Genomic DNA, 21,266 nt, shown 5'->3' with positions numbered 1-21,266 from the left:
AGAGGACCGAAGGGGTAGGTCGGACACCCAGATATGCCTGACAAATTTATGTATGTTATGTGATTATGTGGTATGTGGTACAGTGGGGGAACTCACTAAGCTTTGTGCTTACGTTTTACAGTTTTGTGTTCAGGTACCTCTTCACCGAAGGGAAAGGAGCTGGCGCGGTAGCGGCACATCATGCACACACTCTGGTTTCCGCATTTACGAGATTCACTGGGATTTGTACTCTGATATTTTGATGGGTTGTATGGTTTGGCTTTTGAACATGATTTGCGTTGTGTTGTGGTTTGATCAAAAATGTTCTAATTATTAATGTTTTCTAAAGTAATGTTTTTAAACGAAATTTTCGGACGTGAAAAATTGGGTCGTTACAGTGTAGTATAATACGTATAATGCTTAATATATTAATATATTGTATGAGGCAATATATGTTGTACCTCTTAATTTTCAAGAAATAGGCAATATGCTTAATAATATATATATATATATATATATATATATATATATATATATATATATATATATATATATATATATATATATAGATAGATAAATAAATAAACAAGCTTAAGAGGTATTAAGTGCTAGACAAATAGGACTTAAGCTAAATCCAACTATCCAAGAATAAATCGGTAGTGGTTGTATCACACCGGTTTTTGAAGAAAACGTTCGGCTTGTTCCGGTCTAAAATTTGACATAAATTGGTCATTGTTGATCTGCTGTCGTCTCCTGTTTCCGGTCTGATCTGATCCGACTGTTTCGAACCTGTTTTTCAAATATTGAACGTGTTATTTCACCGCTTTCTTTTTATTTGTTTGAAATGTTTCCACATTAAAGTTATTTGGGTTTGCTCGACTGGGTTTCTCATTTTTGGAGTTGGCCTCAAATATTTTGGTGTGTTCATCGAGCCATGTAAGAATATCATGTGTCTTGCTAATTTGTATTTGTAATGATAAACTTGGATTGATGCATGTACTATAGCTACTAAAGTTAGAATATTTTAATAACCAACATTTGCATATAGTTTCAGTTTGTTTTAATCATCTATTGGTGGTCGTCCAGGTATCCTTCCATATTGAGTAGTTTGAGACTTCTTGTTTTTGCTTACTTGAATGCTGTTAGGATAATTCAGAATCCGCGAGAAATTGGTTCTAGGCGCAATTTGGGAATAGGAGTTTGTTTCAGTTTAGTATAAATAGGAGGTTATTTAGAAGTAAATTTAATCAAGTTTTGATTTCCGTCTCTTAATAAAAAAGCTTGGAGAACAAGCAAATTTTCAGAAATTTATTTTGTCCCTGTTTGTTCTTTCTTCCTTCCCTGTTCTTGAATTGTTCATGTGATTAGAGCAAGTTTCAAATCCAAGAGATGTTTTTTGGAGCTTTTATGGTAAGGGGTTGCTGTATTTGTTATATTTTTGAATTGGATGCTCCTTTTATACTATGTGCTTGCATCTTTTGCAATAAATAGACATAAATAGTGTATACGCTAATTTATCGTTTATTAATAGGTGTGTGCATTGTGTATGTACGTATACATGCTTGTATGTGTGTATTAGTGCATGTCTTTACAAAGGCATGCATAAGGCTCCTATTGCACCTTATCCCTTTGCAATGTCGACATGTATATATGTGTGTATTAGTGCATGTGTCTTCACCAAAGACAAAGATTTAACCCTTTTCTATATCCTGTAACAAATAATATTATTACTTTTATTGTTTAAAGATAACAATTACTAAGCAATTAATTGGAAATGGAAAGAATCATAATTAACAGGGAAAGCAACCTAAAGACATGAACATAAAGATTAAAGAATACTGTAAATTTATGGAATTTTAACATTAAAAAAAAAATACAAAGATTAATCATGCAGTCTGAAGACTCTAATATCCTTCCATCGGGACTCCATATAGAAGGAGCCTTCCTTTTGCGAGTAAACTCCACACTTGAAGTAATGGTGTATGTGGGGCCCAACCCGTACACGTCCTTCATGTTTAAGAATCCCGTCTATATAAACCTTAACATTGTTGTCTTCCACATCATGTATAACATTTAAACGAAACCACTTGTTGTATAAATCAGAAAGAATAACCTGATTTCTATAATAATAAAGACTACTATTGTATACTGTAAGCATTGTGGTTGAAGCTTTTGGGGGTTTTGATCCAAAAATTTGCATTATGCACACCCCACTAGTGTCACTAGGCACATATCCGTATGCTTCGAATTGCCAAACACCCGAAGAGTAATCATAACCCTTTAAAATAAGATACAAAACAATAAATATATTTGTTAGCTAGTCATCTTAGCTTATATCATTTATGTCACTCTATATGCAAATGAAGAAGAAAAGAAACAACAACGTGGATGAAAACAAAAATATATTTACTCTAATTCGAATCTCTGTACGTGGATTGGTTTTGCTTTTCCTTGAGTGAGGTTTATCAGTTTCAAATACCCAAAGCTTGTGGACTTCTCCAAAAAAGTTGTATCGTTGGTCAACTGGAAGATTATATGGCTTTTGAATGTCGAAATTGGATTGATTGAGTGGTTGTGATACAAATCCTAAGGTGGTATCAATAGGTTCGGACCCCATGACATTGTATGTGAAGAGAAAAACAAGTGAAATATAGAACCACATATTTGTGTGAGAGCTCATCTTTTCTTAAGATCTTTGGGCATGGGTTATGTTTGATGAGATGTTTAGAGCATTATATAGAGTGACAAATATATGAAACAAAATTTGTGTGAAGATTACAAAGTACATTAATTAAGCTAGCTATATATACTTTAACTTTGAGAAGGTCAACTAATATATACACTCTTTAATTTATAAAAAGTGATAAACAAATTTTGAAAAGCCTTTATAGGGTTCGATCTTCACTCCATATTCATAAGGATAAATGTCCAAACTTCTTAGAACTTCCATAAGATCACCATAATTTCTTTTGAAAAATGGAACCGTTACATCGTACATTTAATCTAACAAATGTAAAATTTTCAATTTGAGATGACGAACTTTCATAAAGTTTTCTTTCTCAATAAAAATCCAGCCCATGTTCCCATTCAATATTGATAATTCTATTTAATAACTCGTAATGACAACATACTTTAATAAAAATATATAACCTAAAACTTATAAAATGCTTACGTACGGTTGTTGATTATATATTGCTATCTCGGTAACACAAATTAATTATGTTGTTAAGTATGTTATTATAGATAAAATATAACCATATTTTGGGTAAAAAACCACGTGTATATTAATGTGATTGGTTGGAATAGATTAAATTTATTTCATAAATTTTAGGTTGTTTATTGTTAATATTGACTATCACTTGTTCCTTTGTTTTTACCGACCTAGAACACATGACAAAGGGAATAATCACAAACCATGCCCACCTAATAATCCAAGTGATGAAGGAAGGTAAAGGTATTTGCGATAAATAAAAATGAATCATTAGAATTGTCAACTTTGTCTCATTATTATAACAAGTATGCAAATAAACCAAGTATATTGGTTTTGTCAACTGGGAGCATCCAATAACAATTAATTAAAAGCCAATATATTTCCCCGTACAGCAGTGACTTACAGCATATACACAAAGGGAACAAGACAAAGGGCTCAATCTCCCAATACGAAACATACAACAACTATGGGCCTAAGCACATAAATACATATCAACTAACACCACACGTTCAAGTTGGACCGAAATTCGGTAGACAAAGGAGATGGAAGACCTTTGGTGAATATATCGACATACAAATAGCGATATCGAATATGGAGGACCCATACGTGACCGATGACTACTTTGTCCATGAGATGAAACTTACGTTGTCACAGTAGACCATAGTGGTTATTTAGAGAGGAGCATGAAGTTCTCGTAAAAAGATTACGCATCCAAGTGGTCTTAAAAATCTCATTAGCATCACTTCGATATTATACTTGCTGATCGAGGTCGTCATCTCAGTAAAAAATAAGCTAACTACTCTTACGTATATATGTATATAGGTAAGTTGGATTGAATCCACAAAGAATTTGTAGTCAAAATTTGTGCTAAAATAGTTAATGGAAAAGATACTACTTACAATTGTTATATGGAAAATATTTAAACTAAGATAGAACTAAACAACTAGAAATTATATGTTATATAAATTACAAAATGTGAAATACTATTGTTGAGAAAAACAAGGTACCAATCAAGGTCGTTGTCTCAATCATAAATAAACCAAATACTCTTACGTATATAGGTAAGTTTGGTCGAATCTGCAAAAAATTTGTGGTCAAACTTAGTGCTAAAATAGTTAATGGAGATTACTAACAATTGTCATCGAAAATATTTAAACTAAGATTGAACTAAAAATATGGAAATTATATGTTGTATAAATTACAAAAATTGAAATACTATTGTTGAGAAAAACAACGTACTTTCGGTTCAATGTCGAATGATCAAGACTCAAAATATTTTCCCTTAAATTCCAATTTAATTATGAAAACATAAACAATATCAATTAACATGTAATAAATAACTTTAGGTATGTAAATTTAGGGATGAACATTAGAACCGCCAGAACCGGAATCGAAATCAGAATTGATAATAGGGTCCGGTTACCGGTTCCCCATTTTTATGAAAATCGGTTCCGGTTCTGAAAACCGGAACCGGATTGATATTTTTCTTGTTTAAAATGCGCATAGCTCACTCATATGAAGTTGGAATTACTTAATTTTTTTTTCCAGCATGTAATTTGGAGTTTGTAATTCAAATTTTCCTGTACAAACATATGTTTTGGTTAGATATTGAATCAGACCCATGTGCCAAAAGAAAGAATATCGATGTTGCGTTTTATCTATTTCAACATTTTTTTGTTTTTTTTGAATTTGTCCCGTTTTTTAACTGTGCATAACTCATCCATATGACGTCAAAATTGCTTAATTTTTTCCCATCATGTAATTTGGTGTTTGTACTTCATTTTAGACTTGTAACATCCTAAAATATCAAGAGTAGAGTTGAAGGGCTAAAAGAGTAAATTGAAAAAGGGAACTCGGCGAGTCCATGGGTGGACTCGGCGAGTAGGGTCGCGATTTGGTCGCGTGTTAAGTGGCCGACTCGGCGAGTCCGAGGCTGGACTCGGCGAGTAGGCGCTGAGTGGAGAAAACCCTAATTCTCGGGGTTGAGCCCTATATAAAGAACATAACATCCATTCCCCCAGCCTCTTTACTCATCCTCAAGTCCAGAAACCCTAACCTTCGTGTGTGAGTGGATCAAGTTGCATTTGGAAGCTTGGAGAAGCAATTGTTGAGGAAATCTTGAAGGGTAGGAGGCTTGGAGCAAGGGGCTTTGGTTGGATTCGAGTTTCATTGCTGTTGGGGCGCTCTTTTGAGGTATTATCTTGTTCTTGGGCTGTCACTTATATAGATTCTTCATTTTGGGGTTTATGGGGAGCTTATCTTGGGATGTTTTGGAGTTTGGAGGTTAGATCTGAGGTTGCTACCTCAGATCTGGAATGGGGAAGGTCTAGAGTGCATTAAAGTCCCTGTGTTTGAGTGCTTAGTGAAGCCATCATGTCCCAAACCCTAGCCCTAGAGTGTAAAAGGTCTAGATCTCTTTGGATTCACGTAAAGTTTGCCACTTTACGTGATGGATGGGTTGTAGGAGGCTAGATCTATGTTTTGGATCAATTGCATGGCCTGGAGTGCTTCTGTATGGATTCAGACCGGTGGTACTCGGCGAGTCACATGGGTAGACTCGACGAGTTGCTTGAAGATGAGCTGGAACTCGACGAGTTGGAAGAACAACTCGGCGAGTTGGATGAAGATGGCCTGGAACTCGGCGAGTAGGTTGAATATAGCCTTAGACTCGGCGAGTCTTGTCGAAGAGTCCCAATATTTTATGGATGGGTCGAGAATCGGTGAGTCAAGGGATGACTCGGTGAGTTGTGTGCGAGTGGACTCAGAGTTGCTAGACTCGGCGATTCTCGGGGTGACTCGACGAGTTAGGTCACAGATTGAGGGAAGTTCTGAGCATGGGGACTCGGCGAGTCATCGGGTTGACTCGGCGAGTAGAGTTAGTCAGGGGTTGACTTTGACCTTGTCCAAGGGTTGACCAGTTGTCTTCCAGGGGTATCTTGGTAATTAAGGGTATTTATTGAGTTGAGTGTTTTGGTGTTCAGTGGAGGAGTTCGTGTCGGAGTTTGGAGCAGCGGGATCTTATCCTTTCAGCCGACAGTTTCGAGGTGAGTTATCCTCACTATATCAACAGGGTCTACGGCACCAAGGCCGACCCTTTATTGGATTGAGATCCGGGTATTTGTTGTTATGTTACTGCTTGATATGTTTGCATCCTGGTAGTTAGGATGGTATATGTTAGAGACCTGGGTGAGGTCGGTATCCTGTTCTGTAGGGTGATGCTATGCTAGTGACCGGTTAGGTCGGTATTCCTGGTTAGGAGGATGATATGTTATGTGATCTGCTTGATCGGCTTATTGACTGTTACTTGTTATATGCCTGTATGTTTATGTGCACATGGTTGTTTGGACTGGAGTTGGGTTGAGGCGGGTCCTGCTTTGTGCTGTAGGCCAAGATACCCAGGGCGGACCGGTTGTCCCGAAGGCCCAATGAGCGGTCCGGATAGGCTGTAGGCCCCAAGAGGGCGGACCAGACATACCGAGGCTCGGAAAGTGGACCAGACCGAATGAAGGCCTGGTGCAGTCAGACTGTAGACTAGGAGAGTGGACCAGGCCGACTGAAGGCCTGGTACGGGAGGACCAGTCATACTGTAGACTCAGAGAGTGGACCAGGTGGATTGAAGGCCCGGTGCGGGCGGACCAATCACACTGCAGAATCGAGGTATATGGATAGACTTGGAGGGTGGACCAGGTGGACTGTTGGCCGGTGCGGCGGACCAGTCACACAGTAGACCCGAAGTGCATGGCTGTTCTGTGATTGGATATGTATGGCATGTTATGCGTGTATGGTATATGTGGTTGGTATTTTGGGGATATCTCACTAAGCTTTCGGGCTTACAGTTGTGGTTTTATGTTTTTCAGGTACTTCAGGAGACCGTGTCAAGGCGAAGGCGTGATCGTACCGCTCCTCATGTTTTTGTAGTAATGTGATTTTGGGAATACACTAAATGATTTGTATTGAAACCTTTCTGTAATGATTTAATGGAATCGGGTTGTTTTTGAAAAATTTAAATTGTTTGGATTTTTCGGTCGTTACAAGACTGCAAGAACACATATTTTGGTTAGATACTGAATCAATTATAGACCCCGGAAGACAGCATATCAATGTTGCGTATTTTCTGTTTCAACATTTTTTGTTTTTGGAATCTGTCCCGCTTTTACAATGTGCATAACTCACTCATATGAAGTCGGGGAATTACTTGATTCTTTTTTCATCATGTAATTTAGTGTTTGTACTTCAATTTAGAATGTAAAAAGTCATAATTTGGTTAAATATTGAATCATTTACTGGCTCCGGAAGATAACATATAATCTATAATATTTCAACCGGTTCTAGTTTGAAAAATAACCAAAAAACCGGGACCGGAACCGGCGGTCCGGTTCCCGGTTCTTATAATATAGGAAAACCGGTTTCGAACCGGTCCGGTTCTAAAGCTCATTCGTATGTAAGATGTTATTCCAACTAATTGACCTACTCCTTATGTTTATTTGGATTAGAAACAAATGAGTGGTTCGACAATATTGTGTGTGATGATTACATATTACAATGTTAAATGTCTAATATTACAAGTTGGAATAGTGTATGTAGACTCAACCGATTATATTAGTTCCTAAACTACTTGCACTCAGAATGATTAGTGAATTGAAAATACACTATCTTAATGACAATACCAAGCACGATAACGAAACCCAAATCCAATTCTTGTAAATAAACCTCAAAACTTTAGAAACGGATCAATGATTAAATTACTTGGAATACAAATAATAATCAAAATATGTTCATCACATCATCCAAAACATTCTTGGAAGTAACCCAAATGATTTAATATTCCATTGAATTAAAAAAAACACTACTTGAATAAAAACAATGGGTTTTGATATAAAATCCATAAATAAACTAAGAATAATAAAATTGATGATGTTTGATGATTAATAAATCATAAATCAATGGAACCTTGGAGATGAAGTGTATATAAATGTATATTGTATAGCATGTATGACATTTTAGTATGATTAGTGATAGCTTCATTTTATTTACTTCTTTTTATAGTTTATTTTAGCACATTTCATTCGTATTTTAGTTAATTTCCATGCATATTTTCCTTTTTGTTATTTTATGACAATTCCGGGTAATTTCTAGTTTCTTGAGCATTATTGCAAATTTTTGTGGAAACTAGCGGAAGGGATTTTTGGGAGGCGATTGGACTAGAATGGCGATGGGGATTTCGTGCTTGATGACTATGGAGGTGATTCATGGTGTGGGCTTGTCAATTGCTTGAAGGCTTGGAAGATTTGAACCTTACATTTTCAAGGCACGGGAGAATCTTCAAGTATGCGGAGATCGATGATCGGGTGTTTGTGGAAGCTTCGAGTGATTTAGAGAGGCAATTTGGGCACAAATTTATGAAATATTGAAGAAAAATGGGCTAGAAGTTGATTAGACTCGACCTGGGCCAATTGAATAGTTGTGGGGGCCCAAAACTTGAAGAATCCCAAAAACTCCATCATAGTTACGCGACCCGCATAAGAATCTACGCGACCCGCGTGGGTTCCTGCAGGGGTAATTTCGGGATTTCATTTGGAGCTCTATATTGAGAAGGTTGGTGTGCCTATTCAACCTTATCTTCTACATCCGATTTGGAGGCATTCTCTCTAGAGTTTTGGAGCATTTTGAAGGCCAAGAACCCTCAAGAACTTCACCATTTCATCTCTTAATTCTTGCTAAATGTTTGGTACAATCTTCACTAACTTTGTTTTCTTAAGTTTAGCCATGCTTGGCTAAACAAATCTTGGTTGACTATTGTTGAATCCTTTGAACTTTTGTTGAATATTGAAGAATCCATGAATTTGTGTTTGAATCTGTATGAAAATGTTTTGTGTTTTAACATCTTATCCTTGCTTGTATGTTTTTATTCATGAGTTTAAATGTGTTTGTGGTGATTAGTTGGCTAATTTCTTGATTAAGTAAAGGATCTTCAAATTAGCAAGCAACAAGTGATTTTTGTGTTAGTTTTACTTCACACAATCATAAAAACATTTTCTCCAACATGGTAGTGGAAGCTTTTAACTCCTCTTGGATTTGGTGACTTTTTAATTCTTAATTCTAGTTGACTTTTACTAATTACATGCTTATTGGAATTAGTGAGTTTGACTAAGGAAATTGTTATGAGCTTCTCTAACCATTTCAACAACTAAGAAAAGTCTAGGTAATCTCAAGCTCCTTGGATTACTTTAGCCAAATTAAGGGTTTAAATCTAGTATTGCACCATTGGATTCTAATGATATGTTCATCAAAAATCAAAGTGAGGAAACCTCAAGTCAACCATTTTTCTCTTATTGATTTTACATCAAACTCTTGTTTTTTTTTTTTTTAAATTATCTATTTAAATCTTAGTTTAGTTTTAGTTTATTTCAAGTATTTCAAAAGACCAAAACCCCCATTTTTATTTTTTTTATTATTTAACAAACATTTTTACAAAGAGATTTTCATTGAGTAACAAATTGAGCCAATCCCCGTGGATTCGACCCCTTTACCACTATACACTATTTTAGTCTAAAAGATTTTGGGTTACTAATTTTGTTGGCCTCGATAACCACCAATTAGTCTATTAGTTAGTCCAATAGATTCTCTCAAAAGCCCATATGTATTTGTATATATTATTTGGTGTTTATTGATTTACGTAAAGGGAAAAGTATTCCAAACATGGTATACCACACCAACTAATCCTAGTAACCCTAGCCGGACCTACCCCTCTATTAGTTTTTCTCCTCTGTGCAACCTTCCTCCATCTGTCTTCTTCTTATTCTTTCATCAGCCATGGCTGATAAAACTAAACCCTTTACATGCACCCGTATCAAATCTTACGTCCCTTTATTGCTCGACCTTAATGAGTTAATTATGATTCTTAGAGATAACTTTTCCTTACCCACTATAGAGCTTATGATGTTCATGGTTACTTGGATGGTACCAGCAAACCCAAAGATGCCATAGACACTGAATGGGATAATCTGGACAACCTAATCAAATCTTGGTTGTACGACACCATGACTTAATCTCTCCTCACCATGATAATTAAACCAAACGCAACTGCCACTTCTGTTTGGAACCCTATTGAAGTTCTGTTTCGGGACAACAAACATTCTTGTTCCATTGAACTCGATAATGAGCTTCCTTCTCAGGTTCAATGTGACCGCACCATAAATGAGTATTGTCAAAAGCTGAAGGCTATCTCGGATTTACTTGCAAATATAGAGTCCTTGGTCCCCGAGAAACCCCTCATTACCTAAATGCTCAATCGTCTCTCACCCAAGTTCGAGAATATTTCCATGCTCATCCATCACAAGGAATCGTTCCTTACCTTTCTTGAGGCTCGTTCCACCCTTGTCTCCGAAGAATTCCGCATCAATCGCCCTCCAGCCTTATCTCCCAATCACTATGATCATGGATCTTCTCTATATGTGATCCTCACCAATAGCAACAACAACACCAATCATAATGATAACAGGGATGAAAACCGGCGTCCACAACACAACTGATCTTCTTCCAATCGTCGCCCAACTGACGCTTCCAAGAGTCGCCGTTCTCAGCCCCTTCTGGCTGTCGCTACCCTCCAGCTCCAAACAACCAGTGGACTTCTCTCTACTACCCATAGAGCCCGTACGGCTGGCCTGCACCACCACCATGGGCTATTCCCAGGTCACCGAACAACTACCAGCAGCAGCGGCGCCAAAAACCATCTGGGCTCCCTATCTTATTTTTTTGGGTATTAAGGGAACATCAAATAAAGAGGCCTTATTCCCGTCTCATCACAAATATGCCTTAGAAGTTCTTGAAAGAGAAAATATGTTAAACTGCAATTCGTGTCGAAATCCAGCTGACACACAATCTAAACTTGATGCATTTGATTCTCCCGTTGCAGATCCTACTTTGCATTGTAGCCTTGCTGGTGGCCTGTAGTATCTGACCTTCACTAGACCAGATATTTCATTCGTTGCACAACATATATGCTTATACATGCATGACCCACGTGAACCTCATCTTCCAGCTCTAAAACGCATCTTGCATTACATACGTGATACTTTAGATCTTGGTCTCTGGTTTCACCACTCTTCTACTACTGGCCTTGTTGCTTACTCAGACGCCAAATGGGGTAGTTTTCCATCTACACGCCGAGGAGCTTGCTTAGTTCCACTAAGAAACTTCTTGAGTAATCACACATGGTCTAGAGGTAGAGAATCAATAAAGCCTTGCGGTTGAGACATGTTGACGGATTCAGCCGAATCTCCATTTAAGAAGGTGTCATTCAACCTGACTAATATTCCCATCCATGGGAAAATGCAACAAATAAGACAAGGCGTATTGTTGTTGGTTTTACTACCAGACTAAAAGTTTATGTATAATCAATTTCTTCGGTTTGGTGGAATCAATTTGCAACCAATTGTGCCTTGTAACGACTTATAGATCCATTTGGGTTGCATTTAATTCGATAAACCTACTTATACCCAACTATATTTGCATTTGGAGGTTTTAGAACAAAATCCCAAGTATGGTATGATGAAGTACATATATTTCACTACGCATGAAATACCACCATTCAGGTACTTTTTGAGGTTGAAAAAAGGTAGCCGGTTCGATAGAATTTTTTTGTAGTGTTGGCTTGATAAAGAAGATGATTAGGAATAGCTTTAGGTCGTCGAGTGTTATCATAGTTTCAGGTAGTCATTGGATGTGAAGGAGCAGGAATAATAGAAGAAAATATGATAGGTGGGGAGGTAGGTGATATAGGTTATGTAGGTGAATTTGGTTCTACAGAAGGGATAGGAGTCGACGTGGGGTTTTGAGGTAAAAGAGGGATAGTTGTGATAATAGCTAGAGATGGTAAAGTCATCATAGGATGGAATTTTGTTTCATAGAAAACCACGTGAAGCGAGACATAAGTCTTTTGTGTATGTGGATCAAAGAAAATATATCCTTAATGGTTGGAAGCGTAGCCAAGAAAAATGCTAGCAGTGGACTTTAGTATAACGCCTGCAGATTCATGCTAGACAATTAAGATATAATAAGTGATAAAACGACATTTTGATAGAATATTATTTAGGATAAATAGTCTTAACCAAAGTTATTGTATATGTGACAAGGATTCGTACATATAAAGAAGTTATGATCTTCCGAAGTTTCGTGTTCACAACCCTAACCGACAAAGTGCGTCATAAAATACGAATCAAATATAGGTTGCTTATTATCCAAGGCAATCTAAATGAAAGTCGTATTGGTTGTAAAAGCGAAAGTGTTCATAGGTAGAATGTCTAAATCTGACTTCGTATGATGAAGTTATGATTTTTCGAAGTTTTGGTACGACACAGTATAGTAGTGTGGGGCACATAAATCAAATTTGAGATTGGTTGATTGTTAGCCTAAACAATGTAAACGAGAATTAAAGATCTCATGAATAGGATTCCATTGATATAGAGAACATCATGAACAAAGTCCGTATTTAGGAGTTATGATTTTAGCAGCGATTTTAATAGTCTAGCCTCTATAAAAAATGATTTTTTGTTAGAGTGACAATTAGCTATTGGGATCTAAAGGAAAGTTGTAGATCTCGTAGATATGATTCTGGTGATATAAAGAAAATCAAAAATAGAGATTGTATGCAAAAGTTATGATTTTTCGAAGTTCGCAAAAAATAACCGGTAGAAGTGATGACGTCGTACCACGAGAGGGCGCCACATGGCATCGTCGGCAACCGACTCTCCATCGAAGACAAGGTGACATGGAGCCACGAGAATGAGACATGTGGCACCACAAAAAGGACATATGGATGTTTCTAAAAGGAAGTGAGGTTGACGAGTACGATGGCGACACGTAACGAAAGGCACAAGGACCAGTAAGGCTCGTAGGCGCGGTATCGGAGTCTAAATTTTTCTTCATTTTCACACCAATTTCCAATCTCTTTCTCTCTGCGATACCACTCTTTCTAGAGTTTGAATTTTTGGAATTCCTTTGGATATTTAGAAAGCTTCTGAGGGGTCTAGGTGTCTGGCAAATAAAAGCTTTCGGTTTCGCAGTCCTGTCTATGCATTCTCCCGATTTTCTCTAAAATTATTGTAAGTTAAGTTGCACTTATTTTATTTCAAGAGTAACTTATATTTATGTTCATAGTCATTATTATGAACCTATAAATAATAATTATCAGTGATTCCAAATCATTATACTGATTAATCTATATATGGGAATAATGTCTAGGTTGGATTAGTGGGGTGTTTAAAGTGGGATTTCCAAACAATATACCATGTATGCTAAACAAACCCTACCTCCGATATTGAAACATCCCAAAAATACGGTCCAAATATTTCGTTTATATTTATAATAAAACCATAGTAATCCAATCAACTCATAAAAAGATAAGTGGTAATATCTCAAAACATCATGTCAAAACACTGTATCAAAATCACATATCAAAATATCAGAGTAAATCCTCCCATGCTAAACACTATGGTGTGTGCAATGCAGTCATCCCAAGCTTTTCCCTTTGCTATCGGAAGTACCTGAAACCAAAGTTGAACACTGTAAGCACGAAGCTTAGTGAGTATCCCCAAACTACCACATACCATACACATAACATATAACATGTAACTAGGAGATACGGGCCTCGCCCACACTCAGCTACCTATGAGACACGGGCCTCGCCCACACTCAGCTATCCAGGAGATACAGGCCTCGCCCACACTCAGCTGTCTAGGTGGTACAGGCCCCCGCCCACACCCCACTATCTAAACATACATACAAGTATCATGCAGACAACACGTACACCATAATCTACCAATTCATAATCATACTCAGATAATACTAAGATACCGGCGTTGCCCATACATAGCTACTAATCATAACAAGTCTAAGATACGAGCCTTGCTCACACTTAGCTACTAATCATAACAAGTATAAGATACGGTCCCTGACCACAATTAGCTACTAATCATCATACATACTCTACATGGGTCGACATTGGTGCCTTCGACCCGTTCCTACTAAAGGAAACTCACCTAGCAAAGCTGACTGAAATCTTGCGGTGAGGAATCTCTAACCGCCGCTCCAACGACTCCTCGACTATCATTAACATATTAACTCTTAGTCAAAATCCAATAATCCTTCTTAGGGTAAAATGACCATTTTACCCCTTGTTAACGTTAACAATCTGGTAAAAGTCAACATTCTAGGTTGACTCAACTCGCCGAGTTGACCCATCAACTCGTCGAGTTCCATAGATCCGAGAACTTTGAACTCTTGATCCAACTCGTCGAGTTCTTTCACAACTCGTCGAGTTCCTCCTATCCATAATATCAGGACTTTCCCATTCTACTCGTCGAGTTTTCCCTTTACAGAATCGGGACATTTCAACCCAACTCGTCGAGTTCCTCTATGGACTCGACGAGTTCTTCAGTCTGTTGAGCCATCTTAATAGATTAAGCTCCTAACCTTCAAATCTGGACTCCACACTTCTTCTACACATTGAAAAGGTCATTTTAAAGGTAAAGTTTCCAACTTTACCAGTTAATAGCTTTCTTTATTGGGTTTAGCTCAGACCCTAATTCTTCAAGATGTAGATCTTGATCCTAAAGCCATATGTACTTCGAACTAAGGCATAAAAACTGAGATCTAGACCCTAGACATCATTTGAACACGTAAAGTTTCTGCCTTTATCTCCATGCATGACCTTTTGGGGCTTAAAAGGCGAAAAATGTCATCCTAAAGCTTGCATGGGGCTTCAATGGCCATAAAGTTTGCACCTTTATGCCATGATAACCCTCTAAGGTCCTAGATCTGGAAGAATACCCACTCGGGTCGTCCATTTCCAAAAAGCTAACATTCTTGGACCAAAAACCCCATAAAAACTGAAATGAAGAGATCTAAGAAATCATTGAGAAAGTTTGAGACTTGCTTACCCAAAAATGTTGCAAGTGGAGTGAAGTTTATGGATCTACTCTCTTCTTATTGAGTCCTCTAGCTTCGTCTTCTTCAACAAGCTTCAAAAGCACAAGTTTTCTCTCAAAAAGGTCTCACAAGCTCACACAAGGCTGTAGGGTTTCGTGGATAGGGTTTTGGGACTTGGACGTTGTACATGAGGCCAGTCTTTAGGGATTAATGTGTTTAAATAAGGTGCAAAACCCTGAAATTAGGGTTCACTCTGGCAGTCCTACTTGTCGATTTGAGGCTTCCAACTCGTCGAGTAGACTTTAAAACCCGCGTCCAAATCCATTTCCTACTCGACGAGTTTGGGGCATCCAACTTGTCGAGTTCCTTCCTAAGAATGGATAAAATTACATAAATTGATATTTTTTAAAACGACGATAAACTTTCTAGCAATAAACATGACAACATTCATTCATGATTCAACATTCAAGATTTCAACATTTAAGATTTCAAGTATTCAAGAATCATTGAATGATTGAATCAATAATATGACCAATGGGTATTTTAGGAAGAACATTCCAATTTTCAGTTTTTGAGTTAGTTTAGGATTCCAACAATAACAACATTCATTCATGATTCAACATTTAAGATTTCAAAATTTAATTTCAAGTATTCGCGAATCATAGAATGATTGAATCAATTATATGACCAAGGGGTATTTTGGGAAGAACATTCCAATTTTAAGTTTTTTCAGTTAGTTTAGGATTCCAACACTGACAACATTCATTCATGATTCAACATTCAAGATTTCAACTATTCAAGAATCAAGAATCAAGATTTCAAGGAAACCTAATAATGATAATTGATAAAACATTAAAACTGATAAAAACTAAATTTGTCAATATATTGTAACTGATAATGATAATTGTTTAATTGTCTAATTGATAAACTGTAGATTGTAAAATTAAATTTGATATAATCGTTTACCTGAGTGATTGTCAACCTGATTGACAATTAGTGATTACACAATATAGATTAAAACCGAATGTTACCCTTGAATGCTGATGTCATTGTTGTTTGCCTGTCTCGTTGAGGCTGAGTTGTCGATCTCCTTTGATGTTGTTGTCGTTGCTGACCCGTTGTGTCGCTTAGAGGAATAGAGGCTTAGAGCAGAAGGAGAATTAGTGAATAACAATTTACGAATTGGTTTTATCACATTGCTCATGTCGCCTATTGCCTTACATGACCCATTAGTGGACTATTTGTCTATTTTGCATTGACTTTACTTTGGGCCAAAACTGATATAGTATATTAGTATTAATTTTTTTTGGGCCCCTAAAAGATGAAGGCCCTATGCATGTGTACAGATTGCACAACCTCATCACTGGCACTGCCAAAGGTGTCACCGATAATACTCGATATGTCGCCGCTAATACTTTATCTATAGCCGCTAAAAGCCGTCGCCGTTAATTCTCTTCGCAGATATAACCCCCTTCAACTCATTCTTTCTTCTTCTGTGACTCTTTTCTCTTCACAACGCCGACAACTCCTTTTCTGTTTTTCTTATTCTTTATCTTCTCCCTATGTGACATACTCGTTGGTGGTGTCGGATTGTTTCGGTCCTTTGCTGTAATTGCTAAAGATCTGCCGGAATTGTCTACCGAAAATTGGCCAGAAAAGTGGTCTTATTTCAGGAATACCGCCACCAGTCCACCACCACTCTTCTCCACTGGAATACACACCACCGCATGTTCTATGTATGTTTATTTTAATTTTTGTATGAAGAATGTATGTTTTGTATATGTATGTGTATTTGTATGTATATCTTGTATGTGTGTGTGTGTGTTTTTGTATGTGCATTATGTATGTATTTGTGTATTCGTATGTGTATCATGTATGTATATGTGTTTTTGTATATGTATTATATATGTATGTATGTGTTTTTGTATGTGTATTATTTATGTATTTGAGTATGTATGTATGTATGTGTTTTTGGCTATATGTTTTTATAACATTTTTATATTTTTTATAACATTTTTTTTTATAATTTTATAACATTTGTTTTGTATATGGAATGAACGTTTTCAAAAAACTAAGAAAAGAGAAACCTACAATTAGCGGCGACACTTTTAGTGGTGACGGATAGTATCATCGGCGACAGGGCATTAGTGCGACGGTAAACATTAGCGGCGACAATTGGAGCATTAGCGACGAGCCAGCAGCGCCGACCCATTAGCGGCAACGGGTCACCGCTATAGGTATTAGCGGTGACATTTGGGACCTTTAGCGGCGACGCCCGTCGCACTAATGGTCAATATTCTTGTGGTGTGAAATCATGTATGTTTTGTTCAAAGGATTTAATTAGTTATAATACAAGTGTAAATGTTAATTGGAACTCAATAGGTCAAATGCATGCTAGGACCGGAGACATGGAGTGGGTAGTCAAAAAATTTCCAGGCTGTACGTTTAAATTGCTTTAATATTTGAATTTTTTTCTTAATATTTAATATTTTGCCATCGTTGTAATGACACCTCTCATTTATAATAAATGTCAAGTGTCTCACAAAATTTCCCAATGCAAACAGATATAAGTATAACAACAAATTTTACATAATTTCTTGTTTGGGAGATTTGTGTATGACCTTGCCCTTGGTTTCCGGTAGTGAGTTTTAGAAGTATAGCAATCTCATTGACTTATCTGTTTACCTATTACAAACATACCTAAAGTTTCTTAACAAAAAGGCATTCAAATGAATACATATATATATATTGACATGATGCATATAGGGAACTTGATAAAAGTAAAGAACATTGAAAGTACACTATATCGATCAGACAACAAATATCAATTTAAAGCAGATCCTTCATCAATAGATTTGAAACTTGGCGCATAGTTGGTCTTCCGTTTGGATTGGAGTTCAAACATGCTCTTAAGAGACTCAACACCAACTTAACTTGTTTCTCAGCTTGTGGCAAGGGAAGTGGAATCCGACTATCTCCCACATTTTCCAAAACCAGATAATCAGCAGACAATGTTGGTAGTTCACCGGGATGCTTTCCCATGATCACTTCTAGTGCAACAATGCCAAAGCTAAACACATCACATTTCTCGGTTGCCACCATCGTATAAGCAAGCTCTATATCCAAAGAAACATAAAAAAAAAGATTATATCAATCCCACAAGATTCTAACATAAATACATATATGCACATATACAACTTTATATATATCATGAAACTAAAGAATATGCAGAACTGCAATCAAAAGATTAGGTTACCTGGCGCGATATAACCATAGGTGCCTGCAATTGTGGTCCAGTTTGATGAGTCTAGCTTTAAAAGCTTGGATGTGCCAAAATCAGAAATATGTGCCTCATAATCAGAATCGAGAAGGACGTTGGAAATTGAAATGTCTCTATGAATTATAGGAGGTGAGCAGTCGTGATGCATAAGCCAAACCATTAGCTACACCCTTTACAATATTTACCCTTTTCAACCAATCCAATTCTTTTGCTAAGACATCACTTCTTAAGATTGATCCAAGGCTTCCATTTTCAAGGTATTCATAAATCAAAAATGAATGGCGAACATGTGAGCAATATCCATAGAGTTTTACTATGTTTCGATGCCTTATGTTCGTTAATGCTCGTATCTCGTTAAGGAATCCATTATGATCAACATTCTCAGATGATGAGTGAAGTTTTTTGACGGCTAGCACATTGTTAGGTTGTAGCTCGGCTTTGTACACAGTCCCATATCCTCCGGTTCCAATAGAGTATGCTTCATCAAAATCATTTGTTGCTTTCAAGATGTCATCATACGCTACTCCTCCATCAAAGCTTGTTATGGAGAAATAATCACCACCTTCTTTGTCCAATGGTTTCTGTGGAGAATGTCTCTTTCGTTTTCGATAAGCAATGAGGCCACACATGAAAAAACCAAGTAAAATTGCCCCGATAAGAGGGAGCATAATTACAAGGATGAGTTGATGATGAAAAGGATCATTTTTCTTCTTCGAGATTTGACTTGCACAAAATTTTAGTCCTGTAAAATTTCCACACAAATGTAGATTGCCTTCTATGGACACATTCACAAAGTTAGTGATAGTGGGAACTGGACCTGTGAGCTCATTGTAAGACAAGTCGATATCAGTCCCACGAGGCAAACTTTTAATAGAATCAGGAATAGAACCAGACAGTCTATTGTGTGATAGATTCAATTTTTGCAAACTTTGCAAACTTTGTACTTCAGAAGGTATCTCTTCCTTGAGCAAATTCTGAGATAAATCAAGTTCTGTAAGCTGAACTAATTTACCAATCTCAGATGGAATTTTATGAATGAGCTTGTTGTTTCTAAGATTTAAGTTGTAGATGTGTGTCCAATTACCAACACTTCTTGGTATCGAGCCATTTAATCTATTTGAGGACAGATCGATAGCAAGGAGATCATGCAGTGATCCAAGCTCCGGAGGTATAATACCTGAAAGATGGTTATCAGCCAAAGACAAATACAACATACTTGTCATCTTCCCCAACTCCTTTGGGATCTCACCAATAAAATGATTTGAAGAAAGATTAAGCTTTTGTAGCTGAGTTGAACTTCCAAACTCTCGAGGTATGTAACCACTGATGTTGTTGTATCCCATATTTAAGACTGTTAAATTCTTGCATTTACTCCAGTTTTGAGAAAGCTCCCCATGAAAATGATTGTGACTGATATCAAGGTAAGCTAAGCTTGGATAGAACCCAAAGCTATTCGATATATTTCCACTTAATTGATTATGATCAAAACGAACTCTTATTAAGCTAGGACAATTCAATAAACCTCTTGGAATAGGACCAGTGAGTTGATTACCTGATACTGTCAATTTTTGAAGCATCCCCCCATGGCACAGATCATCAGGTAAATTGCCAGACAACTGATTGTCATCCAATTCTAGCTTAATCAAATCTAACCTTCCGAGTCCTTGTGGAATTGAACCTGAAAAAGTATTAGCACCGAGGAACAAACGTTGTAGGTTGATGAGGTTTGCTAGTGATGAAGGAATAGAACCACTAAGTTGATTTAGGCTCAACTCAAGATCAGTGAGAGACTTCAAATTCCCAAGTTCATTGGGAATGTGACCAGAGAGTTTATTATAAAACAAATAAAGGATATTCAACGATGTTAGATCACCCAATGATGAAGGAATTAAACCAGATAGATGGTTTAAAGCGAGGCTTATGCCCTTAAGTGACACCATGGTTCCTATTTCTTGTGGAATGGAACCAGTTAGATTGTTTTTTGAAAGGTCCAAGTCGGTTAGCTGGCGAATATTTGCTATTTCACGTGGGATTACTCCACAAAAGTTATTCAATGAAATATTAAGATAAACAAGTTTGGAGAGGAGTTGGATTTCTAATGGGATGGGTCCGGTGAAGTTGTTTACACTGAGATCAAGATGTGTAAGATTGTGTAGTAAAGAGAATGAAAACTGGTGGAGTGTACCTTTTAAGCCAGATGAACTGAGGCTCAACCTCTGAATCCTCCAATTAGCATTGCAAACTACTCCAAACCATGAAGTGCATGGAATTGATGCATTGGAATTTAAAGGGAGGGGAAGCCATGAAGAGAGCAAGGAGTTGTTTGGGATTTCAAGGCTTGCTTTCCATTTAAGAAGACCATTGGCTTCCTCCAAAGAAGTAGAAGCAAGATTTGGTATGGGGGAGAGCATTATGATTAGTAGAGCTAGAGAGAAAGATAACAAGTTTGAAGAAGATATTATTTGCTTTGCCATGTTATTTTTTGAAAATTGATGATTTGTGCCCCCCCTCTAATTTATACTTGGCAACTTTTTTCTTTCCTTTTTTTTATTCTCCCTAGCTATTTTTACAAGGAAAATTGATTAAAAGTGAAACTGAGAGTAATGTTAGTTCAACATAAGTATAATATAATTTCATCACAATATAAAAAATTATGATTAATTAAGTTACTTAATTTCACAATATAAAAAATTCTGACTAATTAAATTACTTACTTAGTATGTGGTCGACAAAAATTTCAATTATTTGATAGCTAAAGTTATTATGCAATTATGCAAAGGGTAGATGGAACGTTGACAAAGCAAAATAGGATCTTGTCTACTTCTGAATTTAATGGTATATCTAATAAATTATTGTAGAATAGAAAAA

General features: G+C 36.8%; 1 protein-coding gene and 1 pseudogene across 2 annotated transcripts; both read right to left on the bottom strand.

Annotated features, from left to right (window-relative positions):
- Nucleotides 1–1,861: 1,861 nt before the first annotated feature.
- LOC145033701 (citrate-binding protein-like) lies at nt 1,862–2,671 on the bottom strand. Its single transcript, XM_078982259.1, has 2 exons — nt 2,390–2,671; nt 1,862–2,257 (listed from the first exon to the last, which is right to left on the bottom strand). The coding sequence occupies exons 1-2, from the start codon at nt 2,657–2,659 to the stop codon at nt 1,862–1,864; spliced, it is 666 nt and encodes a 221-aa protein (XP_078838385.1). The 5' UTR covers nt 2,660–2,671.
- Nucleotides 2,672–17,764: 15,093 nt separating this feature from the next.
- On the bottom strand, nt 17,765–20,963 carry LOC145036680 (uncharacterized; annotated as a pseudogene). The gene is made up of 2 exons (XR_013678508.1): nt 18,375–20,963; nt 17,765–18,234 (listed from the first exon to the last, which is right to left on the bottom strand). The product of XR_013678508.1 is annotated as an uncharacterized LOC145036680 (transcript).
- Nucleotides 20,964–21,266: the final 303 nt, after the last annotated feature.

Source organism: Lactuca saligna, chromosome 3 (genome assembly GCF_052625555.1).
Source record: "Lactuca saligna cultivar CGN05327 chromosome 3, ASM5262555v1, whole genome shotgun sequence".
In the NCBI taxonomy this organism is placed as follows: domain Eukaryota; kingdom Viridiplantae; phylum Streptophyta; class Magnoliopsida; order Asterales; family Asteraceae; genus Lactuca; species Lactuca saligna.
Note: the sequence above shows the minus strand (reverse complement) of the source record. Positions and strands in the feature narration are given on the sequence as shown.